Below are 19,107 nucleotides of genomic sequence, written 5' to 3'. Positions count from 1 at the left end.
TAATTAATTAATTAGTATATAAAGAGTACATTTAGAATTTGACAGTGTGAAGAAAACAGTTTTCCTGTTTCACAAAAACCCAAACATGACCTTAACATTGCTGCTTTGAAACAATCTATATTGTATAAAGTACTATATAAATAAGCGTGACCTGTAGGAATATGTGCATAAAATACCATCTATGCTTGCTACTGTCCACCATGTTACCTTTACTGGGTAACACAGTTGACAGGTAACTTAGTTGACATTTTTAGTGTTTTGTGCCTGTACTCAAACATGGAAGTCTAGATTTACTGAGCATATGGTATGTTTAGAAGAAAATTTTCGTAAAACATACGTTTTAGTTAAATAGTCTTGTTAAATCTGCAGCAATAATACGTAACACTGTTGACAGTCAATTAGTCCACTCTTGACACAGGTTTGCTAATTTAAACAATATTAGGGGAAAGAGAGAGAACATAACTTGTGGTGTTTCATCCATGTGCTTCTAGAAAAAATATCATCATACTGTGCTAATTATACGAGCATGGGACAAATTCCTTTTTTGAGGGGGAGTTCTAGTGGGTAACTTAGTTGACAATGGTTTTTCGGACACAAATAAAACAAGTTATATCACAATAAACACTTATTACTTTTGAAGAGCACACCCAAATGTCTTGATAACCTAATCTAAATGAAGGCAAAACTATGAAATTAATTTATATTTGAAGTAATTTAATGCTTAAATTCAGAGTAGAATGAGCAACTTTACAAAATTGGACAGCTGAATAGCAGGGTTGTATGTGATATGAACATCATTTTTAAACAAAAGATACGGCTTTTTCAATATATAGTAGTGTGACTGGAAAAAAATATAATTGTGTACTAGAAAATTAAGCATCAGGGCTTTATATTGATTTATAGAATTATAGAATGACCCTAAAGTCTCAGTGCAGTGGATTAAGTACTAGTATATTAGTGCTCTTGTATACTTACAAATGTAAATTTATTATTTAATTCCACTTTATTTTGCTGCCTGTTTCAGCCACAGAATAAATATAAAAAAAGGTTATTGCAACCTTGTGTCACGCAATTCTGAGAAAAAAAATTATAAGATATAAACACGCAATTGTGAGTTATAAAGTCAGAACTGCACAATATAAACTCACAATTCTTACTTTTTTTTTCACAAAATTGTGTGATATAAATCACTTTTTTTCTCGCAACTGCGAATTTGTATCTCATATTTTGGACTTCTTTAAAGTCCAATTTTGAGGGGCAAAAAGACTGATCTTCTCAGAATTGTGAGTTTATATGTCACAATTTTGACTTAACTTGCAATCGCGTGTTTATATCACGCAATTCTGAGAAAAAAAGTCAAAAACTCTGACTTTATAACAAACAATTATGAGTTTATATCTCACAATTCTGACTTTTTTTCTCAAATTTGTGTAATATAAACTCACTTTTTTTCTCGCAATTGCGAATTTGTATCTCATATTTTGGACTTCTTTAAAGTCCAATTTTGAGGGGCAAAAAGACTGATCTTCTCAGAATTGTGAGTTTATATGTCACAATTTTGACTTAACGTGCAATTGCGTGTTTATATCACACAATTCTGAGAAAAAAAGTCAAAAACTCTGACTTTATAACAAACAATTATGAGTTTATATCTCACAATTCTGACTTTTGCAAATTCTTACAATTCTGAGTTTAAAAAGTCGCAATATTTTTTTTTTCTTTTTTTTTGTCAGTGGTGGAGACGGGCTTCCATAGGAAATAAACACAACTACCACATTAATATTATTGTACGCCTACTAAGGTAGACCAAAGGTATGAGTCACAAGATTGCAGTATTTATTTCATATAATGTTATTTACCTTTACACTAATATAGCCTATGGCCTTAAAGGTTTATTAGTTGCATTACTACTGTAAATTAGATTGGAATAAAATTCAAGTATTATATTAAAGTAACTTTAAAATGCAGATGATCTGGTTGTGAAGGAGATAGAAATGGTAGATGATTATCAAAAGATCATGAACAGTGCAAAGAGAAACAGGTGCATTCTATTTATGATAGTAGTACTTATCTAATACCAAGTAAGCGTGTCGTATTAAATGGAATTAGAGTTACAACTGTCGTTAATATGTCGATTTGTGCTTGATAAACGTTCAGAGGCAGGGCGCTGTTCGGCGTTTGTGCGGTGGGGGCGCTGCATGCTCGTGTGTGGCGCAGACAGGGGGTTTCTGCCCTCAATCACAATTACTGAATTACTGAAGCGCATTTTGTGTGCAGAGCTTCAGGAGTCAAAACAAGCAGCCAGGATGGGAGTCGAGGTTGAAACTATTACTCCTGGAGACGGTAAAATGCACCACAGACGGAAACACATCGACAATTCACACAGTACAACACTTATATATCTCAAATAAGCCGCATTTTAAATAGACACATTCTGCCTGTTTTGGGCATCACGGGCGTTAGCCTGTTAGCTAAACACTAACCTCTTCCCACAGGATTTGCCGTTCATTTTTAACATGTTTTTCTGCTTGTTTTGAATTTTAGGAAGTACCTTTCCTAAAAAAGGACAGACGTGTGTCGTGCACTATGTGGGTAAGTTTGATAAGTGATCGTGTTGATGAATCGCATGAAGGGTGTTAGCCAGCGTTAGCTTATTAGCCGCATTGACACAATAGACACTTTGGCATCCGTGATCGGCTCATGTATGCTTTAAATCGTTGAGATTGCAACTAGCCTCTAATATGTGCAACATCTGTGATCTTTAGTTTTATTTAAAGCTACTAAAAGCGTCTAACCTCATCGGATTTGAAAGCTCTGGCCTATTTTTGCCGACATTCAGTGGTTATATTGCTGTCGTTAATGATGAGATAAAAAATCGCGGCAGCCCCGCCAAACTAGACGTTTTTGAATGTCATATTCGAACGTTTTTTTTAGCGCGCTTGTGATGGCCGGAATGTTTAGATTCGAATGTTGCGCCGCTAAAATGTTGACGTTCGAATTCTCCGTGGGTGTGATTTTCAAAATGCTTTGGTTTGAACCTGCCCGTGATTGTCAAAAACCTTTTGACTCGAACATCCGGGATCTATAATGCGCATATATTTCCATCCAAGCGGTCATTATGTTTTCATAGCAAACTGTTTTGATCTGCAGCCATGGAAGGCCATTTTTAGTATTTGCTGTACTGTTGAAATGAATGAAAAATTGAACAATTCGTGGTAAACGCTTATTGGTAATGTGAAATCGCGCCTGCGTGCGTGTGCGGGTTGACGCAGCGTCATTCATATCCATGTTAATTCCTATTTTTCCTCTCTGACAGGCTCTCTGACAGATGGACGCAAGTTCGACTCCTCCCGGGACCGGGGAAAGCCTTTCAAATTCAAAATTGGTAAACAGGAAGTCATCCGTGGTTGGGATGAGGGAGTAGCCCAGGTAATTTAATAAACACTTTCCTCTTGATGTTCTCTTAAAAAATGGGTTTGCAATATAAATCTGCCTGCCCTACATTGAGCTGTTATCTGAAGGCACATGTTCATAAAGTAGATCTCGGCCTAATTGGAAAACGTTCCTTTTGCTTCAACGTACAAGCGCTCTCTTGTGGTTCTGATGACCAAGCCGTGTCATTTCTTTGAAGCTCCATTCATTGTTTCTTAATTTGGCACCTCTCCCTCTTGTAACAGATGAGTGTCGGGCAGCGTGCCAAGCTGACTTGCACTCCGGACTTTGCTTATGGGAGCAAGGGGCACCCGGGCATCATTCCTCCCAATGCAACCCTCATATTTGATGTGGAGCTGATTGGCTTGGAGTAAAGCCCCCACAATTGGACTCAGGTTATTCCCTATTCATTCTTTCAGGGTAGGTGCAAAGTTTTTACTTTTCTTATAATTTGAAGTTCTTTTACTTGATGTTTACTACGTGTTATGACTGCATGACACCTGAAAACATCATTGTAGATAGTTCCTTCAGTTGCATGGATCACTTTAATAACAGATAATCTTTAAAGGAGATTATTCTAGTCTTGGTCTTCCTGTAGAGTTTATTTAACAAGCTCTTAGATTAAACCCTCATAATCTTATTTATGGCCTTTGAGGAAGACGGTTTAGTTGTTTATTTAACCTCTCTCTCTCTCTGTTTTCTTCCAGGTCAACCTTTTTAAGGAACATTGCTTCATGCATGTGATCCTCAAAAGGGGCTAGTGTTAATAGCGATACCACTTAGCTTAGCTCTGTTTTGCATTTGTATATTTTGTTGCCTTTTTATTTCTTTTCTGCTTGACATAATCACTGGTATACTCTCAATTAATGGAAGTTCACCAAGACACACGTTTCTTTTTTTTTCTTTTTTTTTTTTTCCCCTTTCCTTCTCTCTTTTTATATTTGATTTCTGTGTTGTAAACACGATCACAGCAACAGGGTTGTGGCTGAGCTGGTAATAAGTACTCTGGTGGGGAAATCTGGTTAAGTATAAAACAAAACTACTTGAAAATAAATTGTTTATAAAAAGATCAAGCTGGTCTCTGATGTGTTGATTGGGAAACTGGTGCGTTTACAGGTGCGTCATTCCATTTTGAGAGTCATTTGGTTCCCGTTTTGTATTGTGTGATTTAGCCCCACCCACACCTAAATCTCAGTGGTTGAAATCCCACTCTGCATAACTGAATATTAAACAACGTTCTGATTGCCTGTTTTGTATCACAGTGAGGACAAGGTGCAAAATTAAAAAAAAAAAAATCATTTGCACAACAGAAGCTTTCAGAACCATTTTAATGAAACACTTTTATTTTCGAGGGGTGACTGAATCAAACAATCCAAATTTACAATTAGAGTTGATTGTTGATGGGCTCTGTCTACATACACAGTCATATTTTGCAGGGAAGCTCTTCAAATCAGCATGAGTTTATGCAAATGTATATTTGCAACAGAATCTAAGTTCACTGATAATTAACTACAAGGAATTGTTGTGCTAACATGCATTCTAAGCCCTTAAAATAATCTACTGGAGCTCCATGATTATTCAGATTTTTTTTCTGTTGTGCTACTTCAGAGAAACAGAAGAATTTACTTCACAAATGCATTTATTAATTGCAAGTATTTTCCACTGATAGAATTTACTGAAATCTGGCTGCATGCAACAGTTAAAGACCCTTGTTTTGTGGTGTTAATTAAAAACAAGCCTAATATGACAAAACATTTCACAACTATTATTCTACTATATATATATATATATATATATATAATCCTTTGTTTTTCTAACAAATGAATGTTTTGAAATGGGTTTCGGCTAAGTTTAAGTCCTCTCTAGTACTATACACCTGAGTTCCACCTGAGACTGTGAGTTTAAAGAAACAGAACAGAAAAATCTACCACCCAAAGGACAGACTAATAAAGTCATTTTATATCATCACCTTACATTTCTTCATCAATGAAATCTGGCATTTTTATCTACAATTCAAAGAATTTCATAAATATTATGCAAATAAAGCACAGGAAAGCCATTTCTGTTTGCTCACATTAAGAATACACGTGTGTGTAAATGATAAAAGTAACAACTTCAGTAGAAAAGACTAGAATGACATCAGAATAGCGATTCATAAAACACTCCACATTAGTGAAGACATTTTTAATGTTTTAATTCTGTTACTGCATGTACTAATGACTGAAGCATGTTTTTAAGAAATCCAAACAGCAAAGCTGCTGGATGCCTATTGCTTCTTGTGCAGCTAATGTTTAATATTGTTCTTCCCTTTTAAACAAATGTTTTTTTGGTCTATATTGTGAAAAGCTATGTTTCTATGAAATGAGATGGACTGGCACAATGGTTGTTTAGAAACAGGTATGTAAAAGTTTAAAATCTGAAAGCTGAGCCCCGCTAATTTGTTTGCGCTATTGACCAGAAATGTCCTCTTCTCATTAAAAACAATTTGCAACAATGTCTATGTAACCTACCTAAAGTTACACTACCTGCCAAAAGTTTTTTAACTGTGAAGTTTTTTAATATTTTTTCAAAGAATTCTCACCAAGCCTGCATTTATTTGTTTTAAAATACAACAAAAGCTGTAATATTGTGAAATATTTTTACTGTTTAAAATAACTGCTTTCTATCTGAATAGATTTTAAAATGTAATTTATTCCTGTGATCAAAACTACATTTTCAGCATCATTACTCCAGTCCTCAGTGTCCTTCAGAAATCATTCTAATATGCTGATTTGCTGTTCAAGAAACATTTTTTATTAATAATAATGTCAATAATAATTTAAAACAGTTGATTAAATTTTTCAGGATTCTTTGATGAATATAAAGATGAAGCATTTATCTGAAATAAAAAGCTTCTGTAACATTATACACTATACCAGGGGTGGGGAACCTAGATCCTGGAGGGCCGGCGTCCCTGCAGAGTTTAGTTTCAACCCCCCCCCAAAACAATACCAACCTGTTTGTTTGATTAGGGTCAGAGCTAAACTCTGCAGGGACGCCGGCCCTCGAGGATCAACGTTCCCCACCCCTGCACTATAAAATATAAAAGCTTGGAGTCTGAATAATTTTAGGGGGAAAGAAATGTATAGAAAAATTATAGAAATTAATACTTTTATTTAGACATGTTACATTTGACATCTGGAATTATACATGTATAGTGTTACAAAAGATTTCCATTTAAGATAAATGCTGTTCTTCTGAAATTTCTATTCACCTACTCAGCTGTTTTTAACATGAATAATAAAAATAATTGCTAAGCAGTGAATCATAATATTAGAATGATTTCTGAAGGATCATGTGACTGGAGTAATGATTCTAAAAATTCAGCTTTAAAATCACAGGAATAAATTGTATTTTAAAATATATTCAAATAGAAAACAGTTATTTTAAATAGTAAAAATATTTCAAAATTGTACCGGATTGTTTTTGCTGTGCTTCGGATGAAATAAATGCAGGCTTGGTGAGTAGAAGAAACTATTTTAAAAAACATTAAAAATGTTACTGTTCAAAGACTTTTGACTGGTACGTGGCCTCAATTGTGAAATGCTATGAATGATATTTCATGGTGTTTATTATTAATAAATTTCTTTTTAAGGCCTAAACTTCTGTACATTGTGACTTCTCTGCTCAGTTTGTTTGTAGCTACGTTTGGCTGTGTACTGCCTGCTGAGCCTCTGTTAGGAAAGGGAGGAAATGAAGCAGATAAGAGAACCAGAAGGAAAAGAAAAACAAATGGTGGAAATGAGCAACAGCCTTGAAACTTGTGAGTGTCTGTGCAAATTCAGGCCACATTCCCTCGACCTCTGTCCCGAACAAGGACTGGTCTGACGGATTTAGGCCTCCTTGGTTCAAAAAACAAACTACCTACTGGGAGATCAAGGACAAAGTGTCCACTCAAGATCCAGTTAAAAGTTGATGGTACGGTAATGCTAAAATTATTAGATAGGAGTCGCTCTTCCTGTTCCCGAGGGACCGCGGCCACGGCCGCTGCCAACCCGTCTAAGAGAGTGCAGCGCAACAGCACAGCAGCCGCGCAACAGGGAGCCCATGTTGTACACTGGCATGCCTTCATTCCGTGACCCCCGGCAAAACCACGCCAGTGTGGGAACTACAGGAACGGCCACTGCTAAGAGGTCAATCAGGAAATAACGGCTCCAGTGGCTCCTCTGAGGGGGAGCTGATTCTGCATCCTCCCCAGTTCCATCTTCGTCACTGACCTTTACCACCGCTGCTTCCTGTGGCGGTGGCTCGAGAGGTGGTGACGCTCTAGGACAAGGTTGTTGAACCTGTGGCTTCGTCAACACTGTTGGCGTCGTTGTTGATGTCGTAAATTCAACCGTGCTGTCTAGCGGCAAAGTTTCTGTGACGTATGACATCTGAACAGGAGAAGTAGTTGCAGAGGATGGCGAAAACACCTGCGGTTCTGCTAGAGTGACGTCTGGCGCGCAAGTTGCTGAAGTGATTACGCTTAATTCCTCACCTCCACCCTCTTCGGAAATCCAGGTTATGGTGGGGCTGCAAGCCTGTGAACGGTACCCTGGCCTGTCACTGACCTCAGATGCACTAGAGGGCACTGTTGCCGCTGCTGGTGGTGGTGGAGGAGGCGGAGGAGGAGGTGGTGCGTCCTCCTGTGGGAGGTGCAAAAACAAATGGTGGTGTGGGAGGTAGGTATGCGGAGCACAGCTGCAGTTGTTGTTAACAGCATGGCAGGATCGGCTAACGGGCAACATCGTCTCTCCACTGCACAATCTCTCGCAGGTGGAGGATCGCGATAATGTGGAGCATAGCGTTGTGTGTGGGACTTGCTCAGACAGCAGCGCAGCTTCTAGAAGTAGATGAGTACGTCCATCGCCTCTTGGTAACGTCATCGCACCTCTATTGGCGGGAATGTAGCGATCAGAGCGTACGTTTCCGTTGCGATCTGTAGCGCCAGGTGACATATCACTGCTCAGCCTTGTGAAGGTGGCGCTGCGACTCATTGTGTGGGCTGGAGAGCAGCCGCAAGACCTGGATGCCCCAAATCGTGGGCCTATCCTGCCGACACCTAGACCCTCAGACTTACAGTCCTGTTGATCTGCCTCATGGGCCCCAAGATTGGTCCTAACGGTTTCCACAGCATGCTGAAGCTGCCGGATCTCCTTCCGGGCCTCTTTTAGGGCCAGCTGGGCCTCTATGCGATGACATTCCTCCTCGATCCAATCCTCCTGCATCCGAGTCAGCTGCATCCGCAACTCCTCGATCTCAGAGTCTCTACCATGGTTAAAGAAAGGGCATAGATATGAATTTAAAATTGCATGATGTTTAGTAGGTACTACATTTGATATAAAAACTTACTTTACGTCCATTAAAAAGTATGTTCTATGTGGAACGAATGTGTGTAGTATGATAGTATTTTATTAAAAATATGAATTCAGAGATGTCTCACATACTACATAGTGGGGAAGTAGGCATATTTAGATGCAGGTTCTATATATACTGTTGAGATCATAAGTTTACATACACCTTGCAGAACCTGCAAAATGTTAATTATATCATAGAAAATGTGTGTTATTTTATTTTATACCTGAATAAGATATTTCACATAAAAGACGTTTACATATAGTCCACAAGAGAAAAAAATAGTTGAATTTATAAAAATGACTCCGTTCAAAAGTTTACAGAAGCTTGATTCTTAAAATAAAAATGTGTTGTTACCTGAATGATCCACAGCTGTTTGGTTTTTTAAGTGATAGTTGTTTATGAGTCCCTTGTTTGTCCTGAACAGTTACCTTCCTGCTGTTCTTCAGAAAAATCCTTCAGCTCCCACAAATTCTTTGGTTTTTCAGCATTTTTTTGTATTTGAACCCTTTCCAATAATGACTGTATGATTTCGAGATCCATCTTTTCACACTGAGGACAACTAAGGGACTCATATGCAACTATTACAGAAGGTTCAAACGCTCACTGATGCTCCAGATGGAAACCCAGTGCATTAAGAGTCAGGGGTAAAAACTTTTTGAGTAAGATCAATAAGAATTTAACTTATTTTGTCTTCTGGGATACATGTACGTATCTTCTGTAGGGCTTCTGAAGGGCAGTACTAAATGAAAAAAATATATATTTAGAATATATCAAAATAAGATATATGCACACATCTTCATTCTGCTCAAAAGTTTTCACCCCAGGCTCTTAATGCATCGTTTTTCCTTTTGAAGCATCTGTGAACGTTTGAAATTATATGTAAATGTCCTATTCATCTTATTCAGGTCATTACTAAATAAAAAAATAACGTATGAATAATGTATGAACATTTTGCAGATTCTGCAAGGTGTATGTAAACTTTTGACCTCAACTGTGTATCTGCATGTACGATACCTAGAATGTCAGGAAGCTATAAAAATCCGCTGACATGTTGTTGAGAGATAAAAGCATTACTAACCGATCCTGGAGCCTCTCCACATTTTCCTTTAGCCGTGCTCGTAAGTGGCGAATACACACTTCTTTCTGCTGCAGTGGGGTGAGATACTGCTCAGGCGCTGGAGGACGGATCCCGTGATTCTCACTACAGGTTGCATACTTTGCCTGCCGTCTTGGTCAAAGAGCAAGAAAAATATATTATTTAAATACAATATAAATATAATAATGTATAATTATGATGTATGATTAATTTCATAATTAGAACTTATTTAACAAGATAAAGGAATAGTGCACCCAAACATGAAAATTCTGTCATTAATTACTCAACTTAATTAATCAATTACTACTTAAGACTTCATCTTTGGAGCAAAAATCAAGACATTTTTGATGAAATCCGAGAGCTTTCTGATCCTGCATAGACAGCAACGCAACCGACATGTTCAATACCCGGAAAGGTAGTAAGAACATCATTAAAATAGTCAATGTGACATCAGTGGTTCAACCATAATTTTATGAAGCTATGAGTATGCTTTCTGTGTGCAAAGAAAACAAAAATAACGACTTTATTCAAAAATGTCACCTCTTCCGTAACAGTCTTGTTCACGAGTGTGTTCACGAGAGTACCACGATGCATGCATGTGGTGCTACTGACACAAAAAATTGCAAGTCATCCTCTGTTGAAATCTTCAGACATTTTTACAAAGACAGTTTCATGTACAGTTGACAGTGTGCGTCTTCTTCTGCTTCTTTCTGTCAGAAAGATTTTCAACTCTCTCAGATTTCATTACAAATTTCTTAATTTGTGTTCTGAAGATGAACGAAGGTCTTATAGGTTTGAAACAACATGAGGGTGAGTAACTAATGACAGATTTTCATTTTTGGGTGAACCATCCCTGTAAGATAAAACTAAATACGATATCAAAACTTCATCATCAAAACTTTATTAAGGACACACATGGTCCAATAACACAGACAATACAGTAGACAAGATAAACAACAATAAAACAACTAATTAAAAGACAGACAAAATCCACAACATCACATATTTACATACAGACTAAAATGCCAATGGTTCCACAAACAGAACTAAGTGCCGGGTTCGTCAGTGTTAATTTATTTTAGTTATTATACTGTTTGCAGAGTCTGATAACCTACACATACACCTGTACATCAAATTACGCAACACAGCAGAGCAAGTTGGCACACCCGCACAAACAAACACGTGGCTTGCACTGCTCCATCGTGGAACCTTAAGCAACAGCCTCAATCCATTATTATATGCTACACAGAGTTTCTGCATGCTACTCTTTCTATAACACCGCCACAAATGGGCAGTATACATAAGGGTACAAAATGCTCTAAAAAGTGCAATCTTAACAGATTCTGAGCACGTACTAAATTTGTGCATCAGCATGTTAACTTGAGTGTACATCATGCGACACTGTCTGTAAATATCCCTATCATCAGACATGTCAACAGTTATACAATGCCCCAAGTATTTAACCTCCTTACATACATTAAGGACAGCACCAGATAGAGAAAAATCAGGAAATGGAAGTTTCTGGTCCTCCCTACTCCTAATTATCATAATATTACTCTTCTTTGCATTATATTTAATATCAAAATCTAAGCCATATTGAGTGCAGACCCTCAATAACTGTTGAAGGCCCGCACTATATGGACAAAAAAAAACCATCAAAGCATCTACATGCATTAAGTGGTTGATAATAGTGTTACCAACAATACACCCTGTTCCACAGCCGCTTAGCAGCTTCGATAAATCATCCATATAAACATTAAAGAGAAAGGGAGACAAAATACTTCCCTGTCTGACTCCATTACATACATTGAATGGAGCAGACACAGAATTACCCCATTTCACATGCATTGACTGATGAGCATACCAAAAAAACAGAATTCTTATTCAAAATGTAGGAACTCCTCTATTGCTTAAATTGCCAAATAGTTTTTCATGATTTACACGATCAAAGGCTTCAGAAGCATCAATAAAACACAAAAACATTGTGGAATTGTGCCTGTTATACAAATCTAAAATCTCCTTTAAAGCAAAAATACATATATCTGTGCCATGTTTAGGTTTAAAACCAAACTGGTTATCACAAGTCAGGACAAACCTCTCCAACTTATTTAGTGAAGTTCTCTCAAGGATAAAATAAATAACAGGCCCAAGTGCAAATATTCGGATTGGCAACTGGTGCAACACTCATAGTGTAAATTTATGCAACAAGGATGTTTACCTATCTCATCTGTACTCTGTATTCTGTATTTCTGCTGTAGAGAAAATTACAGAAGCCCTAAGTGGCAATGCATTATTATTTTCTTCTTTTCACAACTTAATAGAGCTGTCAAATGATTAATCGCAATTAATCGCATACAAAATAAAAGTTTGACCTTGCTTAATATACGTGTGTGTATTGTGTGTAATTATTATTATTATATATCAATACAAACACAAAAAATATTTATGAGTATATGTATTTATTATAATTTTTATATAATTTATATTATATATAAATGCAAATATTTTGTACATAAATATTTCTCTTTAATAAATACATTAATTTGTGTGTATTTATATATACATAATAATTACACACAGTACACACACATTTATTAGGCAAACTCAAACTTTTATTTTGTATGCGATTAATCGCGATTAATCGTTTGACAACCCTACAACTTAAGTTTCTTATGATCTCAACATGACATAAAACAGCTATTGCCTCATTATTTGACATAAAAGTTTTTTCATGACCACAACGTTTTTACAATATACTCAACATAACAGAGAGTAAAAGCTTAGTGTAATCCTTCAGCATCAATGAACTAATTGGTTTTTACATTGATCGCACATTGAAGCTGAAATAGCTCTATGAGCTTGAGTGACTGCCAAGTTTCCCATCAGTGTCTGACACTTGAGAAGCTGTCAGGTCTACAATTATACTGTCAAAGACAACATTGCATCCCTGAACATTTGGTCAAGGTTTGTTGCCAGGCAATAAATGGCACTGGCAAAGACATTAACTTGCATTCAAAACCATTCACAAAAATTTCATTGATTTAAATGCACAAATGCAATTGAGATCTACAGCAAATGGGAAGGTTTTCAGTGAATAACAGCTACTGTATAGCTTTAAATATAACGTGCAAGTACTATGAACTACTTTTATGGTGCTTTGTATGGTGCATGATAACCGTACTCCCCATTCACTTTCATATGGGAAAGAGCAGCCGGTACATTCTACAAAATATCTCCTTTTGTGTTCCACAAAGAAAGAAAAACAGGTTTTGGATGGCATAAGGGTGTGTGAATAACAGAATTTGAATTTTGAATATCCAACTTTTAAATGGATAGAGTGTCATATCTGTTCCATTATTTCTATTTTTGTATTGTACTTTTTGCCACCATACAAAATCTGGAACACGACCCTGATGGAAGACAAATCTAATCTGTCCTTGAGTGTGTGTGAGTTTCGCTCACCGTGGTGTGGCTGGGTTGGAGCGTGGTACAGTATTGCTCTCTGTGCACTTGCAGGATGCTGTTGAGTAACTGCTACGGACAGACGAGTCTCCATGCGAGTGTCGAGTGCTGCTTGGGGGAGCAGGCCTTCTGCGACACACACACACAGTGACAGCTGAGCTCTGATGTCCATATCAAACAGGCTGTCACAGTGAAACATTTTACACTGGAAAACCGGATGTGTTGAATGAATATGTCAGATTATAATAATTACATAACTTTCAATGTGTTTGATTGTGTATGTTAAAGGAGAAGGACAGCATTACCTGCGGGAACCAGCAGATGGCCTTCGGTTTGCTGAGAGGGACATGGGTGAGGACTGACACCTTGTAACGGCACAATTACATGGATTCTTCAGGACAGATCTCTACGACACACACACAAACACATCACAGAATATGAAATACATTCAGAAGAAAACACACAATATTAATATCTTAGTACTTAAAGGGACAGGGACCTTTTTTTTTTTTTAACAGAACACAAAATGCTCAGATTTTCTGACCATAACACATATGAGGGTCTGCAGGGCTCCTCTTTAAAATATAATTCCTTATTTATGTTTTTAATGCTTGTTTTTGCATATTGAATGTTAATGAAAAAAGTTTTCAAATACAAATAAGCTTTTTTTTTTTAATACAGTAAGTACACTATTTCACTTTTCACCAAGATTGCATTTACCTGATCAAAAATACAGTAAAAACAGTACAATTCCAAAATATTACACTTCAAATTAATTTTTTTTTAACATTTCTATTTAAAAATACATATTTTAAAATATAATTTATTCCTGTGATTGTAAAGCTGAATTTTCAGCATCATTACTCCAGTCTTCAGTGTCACATGATCATTCAGAAATCATTCTAATATGCTGATTTGCTGTTCAAGAAACATTTATTATTGTTATTATCAATTCTGAAAACAGTTGTGCTGCTTCATATTTTTTTGTGGAAACTGTTTTTTTTTTTCTTTCAGGATTCTTTCTTTTATTTAAAACTGAAATATTTTGTAACATTATATGTTTTTACTTTCACTTTTGATCAAACTCAAGCTGTTATATGGGCATGCATATTTTATCAAATATTTTATAGAACTACGAAAGGTTATACCATTTAGATTATTTATCAAAATACCAGGAACGTTGTATTACACTGACAGTTTTTTGCTTTGTTCCTCCATAAAAAATTACTACTATAAATTTTAATTAAAAAATAAAAAAATATGTCCAGCATAGAAGAGCTATGTTTTAGTTGCACTGTTTATGTATTTTTTTATTGACCCAATGACCCTAAAGATCAATTTTTACACTGTTATTTAACACAGGGTTCCCACACCTTAGTTAACTTCAGATTCAAGGACATTTCAAGGACTTTCCAGGTCCAATACCCTCAAATTCAAGGACTTAATGTGGGGATGCATTTCAAGTGAGAGCTAGGTTACATCATGTTACCTTGTAAGATACGTTACAGTTTTCATGTTTCAAACACAACTATGCAAAAAAGCAATTTATTCGAACTTCACAGCCTATTTTTTGAATTGTCAGGATTCGTCCAATGAATCCAGGAAGCATGATTCACGTGAACTCAGTTCTGTATAATTTTTGCATTTTATTATTAAAACACACAGCTTTGTGTGAAGAACAGACCGAAAATGAACAAAGCCATGAACTCAGAAGAGTTGCAATATAGTGAATGAATCACTATTATGGTCCTTTTTTCACTTTTGGAACCTGACTACTTCAGTCCCCATTTACTCTCACTGTATGGAAAAGAGCAGCATAAAGATTGTGGTCAAATCCTTTTGTGTTCTACTGAAGAAAGTAATGAGACTTTAGAATAACACAAGGGTGAGTGAGTATAAGTGAGTCTAAGTTGCTAGTTGACCAGTTGACAGGAGTGTTTATATTTGGAGACTCTGTAACCTTGCATCCCACTAAAATACCAAATCCAAAAAGACACATGCCAGACAATATTAGATTCCCACAGATGCTGAACACAATCCAACAGAGAGCATTTTATTCTAGATGCCACATGACTCACCAGAAAATAAATGCTTATGTAAACCAAGCATTTGAAACAATAAACAAAATCAACTAGACAACGACACACACACGAATACAGTACAGCTGATGGATTCTTTCACACTTTGAACTGAGCTATTCACACACTCACAGAAACGCAGATTGTTTCTCGGGTGCATGCAGTGGTGACATGAGTGACAAGAGTGTGTGTGGGTGTGATTGACGTAACACTGGCTGCCATGACAAAGCTGCTGTGAACTATTGATTCATGTGCTTCTTTATTATTTTAATGCATATTTGATGCATTTTTTTTCTAATTAGATGCATGGCAATTATTATTACTACAGCTAATAGCTGGTACAGCTGTCATTTAAATATTTTAATGATTATGCAAATGTGGACAATGTGTGGGATTTATATTTTTCTAGTTAATAATGCACATTTGGTGAAAAAGCTCAGAATTTAATCCTAACTGTCCAAGAATCTCCTTAGTCATCTGTAAGTTGTTGATTGTGACTTTTTGGAGTCAGTTTTGCAATATTTAGACTGTGTTTAGGGCTGAGACTACATCTCTGAAAAAGCTTATTTCTGTTCACAATGTGCACAATGACAAAAGAGAGAGACAGAGACAGAGAGAGAGAGAGAGAGAGAGAGAGAGAGAAAAAAAAGAAAAGAAAAAGTTTTTTCTATCATGACCCAGTTCTGATATGCTGAGGAAAATGCACTGTCATCAGTAAAAAAAAAAAAAAAAAAAAAAGGATGATTTTCATATACATTCAGTTTGTAAAATAATATTATCTGACATTTCTTCCACAATAAATAGGCAGAAAGCTATGATATTTAAGTTGATTGTTCATATATTTAGCCCCTGAGAGCATCTTTCAGGCGACAGAGTTCAAGTCAGGACATCACATAAGGTCTGTGCTACAAGTAACATGAACAGAGACACACACACACTACATCTGGAGCTGCTGGTGTCATACACGGATTGAGATTACGAAACCATATGCTGTTCCAAAGCTGGCCTGACCAGTCAAAATTCATTGCAACTTTCAAGACTCATTCTTTTCATCCTAAAAACAAACCCTCAAAATATTCTCTTCCTATTGCTCATTTTTATCTTTGTTCTAGGCTGCATTTCTCTGAACGATCTCTGATATTTTTTATTGCAGCACTTCTTATATTACTATATGGATGAACTGTTTATGTTGTACCTGTCATTTGTAATTTTAGATACTGAACCCTCTGCTAACTTAAATGTAAATATCAATATACATAATACAACTGGAGTCAGCCTATAATAAAAAAGGGAATTTTCTTTATTTAAATCTGGAAATAAACAGGATATTTAAATACAAATAAATCTACATAAAGATATAAATTACATAAAGGTATATAAATGCGACCCTGGACCACAAAACAAGTCTTAAGTAGCACAGGTATATTTGTAGCAATAGCCTTTTTTCTTTTATGCCAAAATCATTAGGATATTGAGTAAAGATCATGTTCCAAGAAGATATTTTGTAAACCGTAAATATATCAAAACTTAATTTTTGATTAGTAATATGCATTGCTACAAACTTTATTTGGACAACTTTAAAGGTGATTTTCTCAATATTTTGATTTTTTTTCACCCTCAGATTCCAGATTTCAAATAGTTGTATCTTGGCCAAATATTGTCCTATCCTAAAAATACATACACCAATCAAAAACTTATTTATTTAGCTTCCGGATGATGCATAATTCTCAATTTTAAAAAACTGCCCTTATGACTTGTTTTGTGGTCCAGGGTCACAAATATGTAATATTCCTGCACTATTTCTAACTAAAGTAAATTTGTGATATTCATCAGACGGACGGTCAGATGTTCTTTGGAACACCTGATTATCTCTTCAATTTGCATTTGCATTTGAAATTGTCTTGATGATAATATAATGTGTAACAGAAATACCATTATATTTCCTAAAAAAATTTTTAGTATCAGAAATAAACATTTTAAGAGGTAATATTTTCTCCCGTGATTTAATTTTCATTTTTATTTATTTATTTAATTTTTTTAAATGTTTTTTTCTAACCATATAAAACATTTCATGTGAAATTATGTGAAGATCTCTGTTATGTCATATATGTCAGTTGAATCAAATGAAAAATGTTCAATTAAAGCAACTATGTTTATGTTACCAAATTAATTTAACACACGAACGACCCTGTAAATAATGCTCCAGTCTTAATATTATAAAAAAAAATAAAACATTTGTTATATTGCTATCACAAGTTATTTTTCCCCTGAGCTTTGGAGTCTCATCCAGTGTTTCCAGGGCTAATTTTACTTTCATTTCACATTAGCAGATTCAACAATACTTGCCTTTCAGTAATATCTGACAGCTACAGGTCACTAATGTTATCTGCAGAAACTCTAAGCCCATGGATACATAGGCTTGAGAGAGAATACATACATACATATGCCCCCACATTTTCAATATCTGGGACATATCCCTGGTTAATTTCTACCTCACAGGACTGTACTGCAATATAACACAGGCAACTATATAAAGATTAGAGTTTTGTTTACAAAAAATTTGAAAATGTCCTAGATGCACAACTTCCATGGTTTCAGGACCCATGATGGGAGCGGGCCATGACGTCACCACCCTCCATATGTTGCAGGTAAATCGTCCCTGTGTAGTAAAGGGCACAAGCTGTCTTATGTAACAGTATCTGATATCAGCAGACACCGCGCGCCTGTCTGAGTCTGAAACGCGGCGCTGCAACAGTGAGTCGTTGACTTTCTTCAGCATAAACTAAATTATATAACACGCCTTAGTCGATAGAAACCGTAGTAGGCTGTGAAACGCAGTTACGCATGATACACAAATCATGCTGATGAACATTAAGCACCTGTCATAGTTTATAAAACAGCTCTAAGTCCACAAAATTCATGACAGAGAAGAGTGAAGCGGGATGAGCGTCACTTACATCCTCCGCTCTTCCGTCGACGGCGCCTTGCAGTATCCCGGTGAAGTTTGTTCGTGGATGCTGGCGGCGCCCTGTGCGCGGGCCAGTGATGCGCGCCGCGTCATTTCGCCCGGGTGTGTTGATGGACGGATGCTGCTGCTGCTGCTGATGTTGCTGATGAGACCTGCGAAAGCAGAAACGACGCATTTGCATGACGCTGCGACGGCGTTTCTTAAAGGGACAGGGACCAAATGTTCAAAAGTGGAGCCGCAGAAGACCTATAGTTACATCAATTCCCGGACATCCAAGGGTTTTTTTCGTACTATTTACATATTATGAGCACAGATTACTGATTCTCTCTAGTGGCTTTGGGCATTCTTCACCCCAGTGGCGACTGCTTCAAGACATCTTCCTCTAAAATGCAATCACACTCTTCATGATTTAAATTGACCCATTGCCGTTCAGTAATGGGAGTCTATGGCAAATGCTTGAACTAGCCTACTGATTTTACTGGAGCAAGTATCAATGTTCATTGGACAAGAAGGCCACTGAACACTTTGAGACAAAGAAAACATATGTTAATCATATGTTCAAAAGTTTGGGATCAGTAAGAATTGTAATGTTTTAATTTAAAATATAATTTATTTCTGTGATGCAAAACTGAATTTGTATCAGCCTTTACTCCAGTCTTCAGTATTTAAGCATTTATTCAAAATAGAAATAT

General features: G+C 36.3%; 2 protein-coding genes across 2 annotated transcripts; one reads left to right on the top strand and one right to left on the bottom strand.

Annotated features, from left to right (window-relative positions):
* Positions 1 to 2,177: 2,177 nt before the first annotated feature.
* Positions 2,178 to 4,501, top strand: fkbp1aa (FKBP prolyl isomerase 1Aa). The gene is made up of 5 exons (XM_051117551.1): positions 2,178 to 2,343; positions 2,545 to 2,592; positions 3,317 to 3,429; positions 3,678 to 3,852; positions 4,140 to 4,501. The coding sequence occupies exons 1-4, from the start codon at positions 2,199 to 2,201 to the stop codon at positions 3,804 to 3,806; spliced, it is 435 nt and encodes a 144-aa protein (XP_050973508.1). The 5' UTR covers positions 2,178 to 2,198; the 3' UTR covers positions 3,807 to 3,852; positions 4,140 to 4,501.
* Positions 4,502 to 4,763: 262 nt separating this feature from the next.
* Positions 4,764 to 18,570, bottom strand: LOC127169882 (syntaphilin). Its single transcript, XM_051117549.1, has 5 exons — positions 18,405 to 18,570; positions 13,675 to 13,775; positions 13,370 to 13,498; positions 9,890 to 10,039; positions 4,764 to 8,721 (listed from the first exon to the last, which is right to left on the bottom strand). The coding sequence occupies exons 2-5, from the start codon at positions 13,716 to 13,718 to the stop codon at positions 7,410 to 7,412; spliced, it is 1,635 nt and encodes a 544-aa protein (XP_050973506.1). The 5' UTR covers positions 13,719 to 13,775; positions 18,405 to 18,570; the 3' UTR covers positions 4,764 to 7,409.
* Between the last annotated feature and the right edge of the window lie 537 nt (positions 18,571 to 19,107).

The sequence above is a fragment of the Labeo rohita genome, chromosome 8, assembly GCF_022985175.1.
Source record: "Labeo rohita strain BAU-BD-2019 chromosome 8, IGBB_LRoh.1.0, whole genome shotgun sequence".
Lineage (NCBI taxonomy): Eukaryota > Metazoa > Chordata > Actinopteri > Cypriniformes > Cyprinidae > Labeo > Labeo rohita.
Note: the sequence above shows the minus strand (reverse complement) of the source record. Positions and strands in the feature narration are given on the sequence as shown.

Coding starts and splice junctions, on each gene's coding strand:
- LOC127169882 (XM_051117549.1), bottom strand. CDS start 13,718: ATGTCCCTCTCAGCAAACCGAAGGCCATCTGCTGGTTCCCGCAG. Junction 13,499..13,674: donor CCATCTGCTGGTTCCCGCAG/GTAATGCTGTCC, acceptor TGTGTGTCGCAG/AAGGCCTGCTCCCCCAAGCA. Junction 10,040..13,369: donor TCCAACCCAGCCACACCACG/GTGAGCGAAACT, acceptor TCTTTGACCAAG/ACGGCAGGCAAAGTATGCAA.
- fkbp1aa (XM_051117551.1), top strand. CDS start 2,199: ATGCTCGTGTGTGGCGCAGACAGGGGGTTTCTGCCCTCAATCACAATT. Junction 2,593..3,316: donor GTGTGTCGTGCACTATGTGG/GTAAGTTTGATA, acceptor CCTCTCTGACAG/GCTCTCTGACAGATGGACGC. Junction 3,430..3,677: donor GGGATGAGGGAGTAGCCCAG/GTAATTTAATAA, acceptor CTCTTGTAACAG/ATGAGTGTCGGGCAGCGTGC.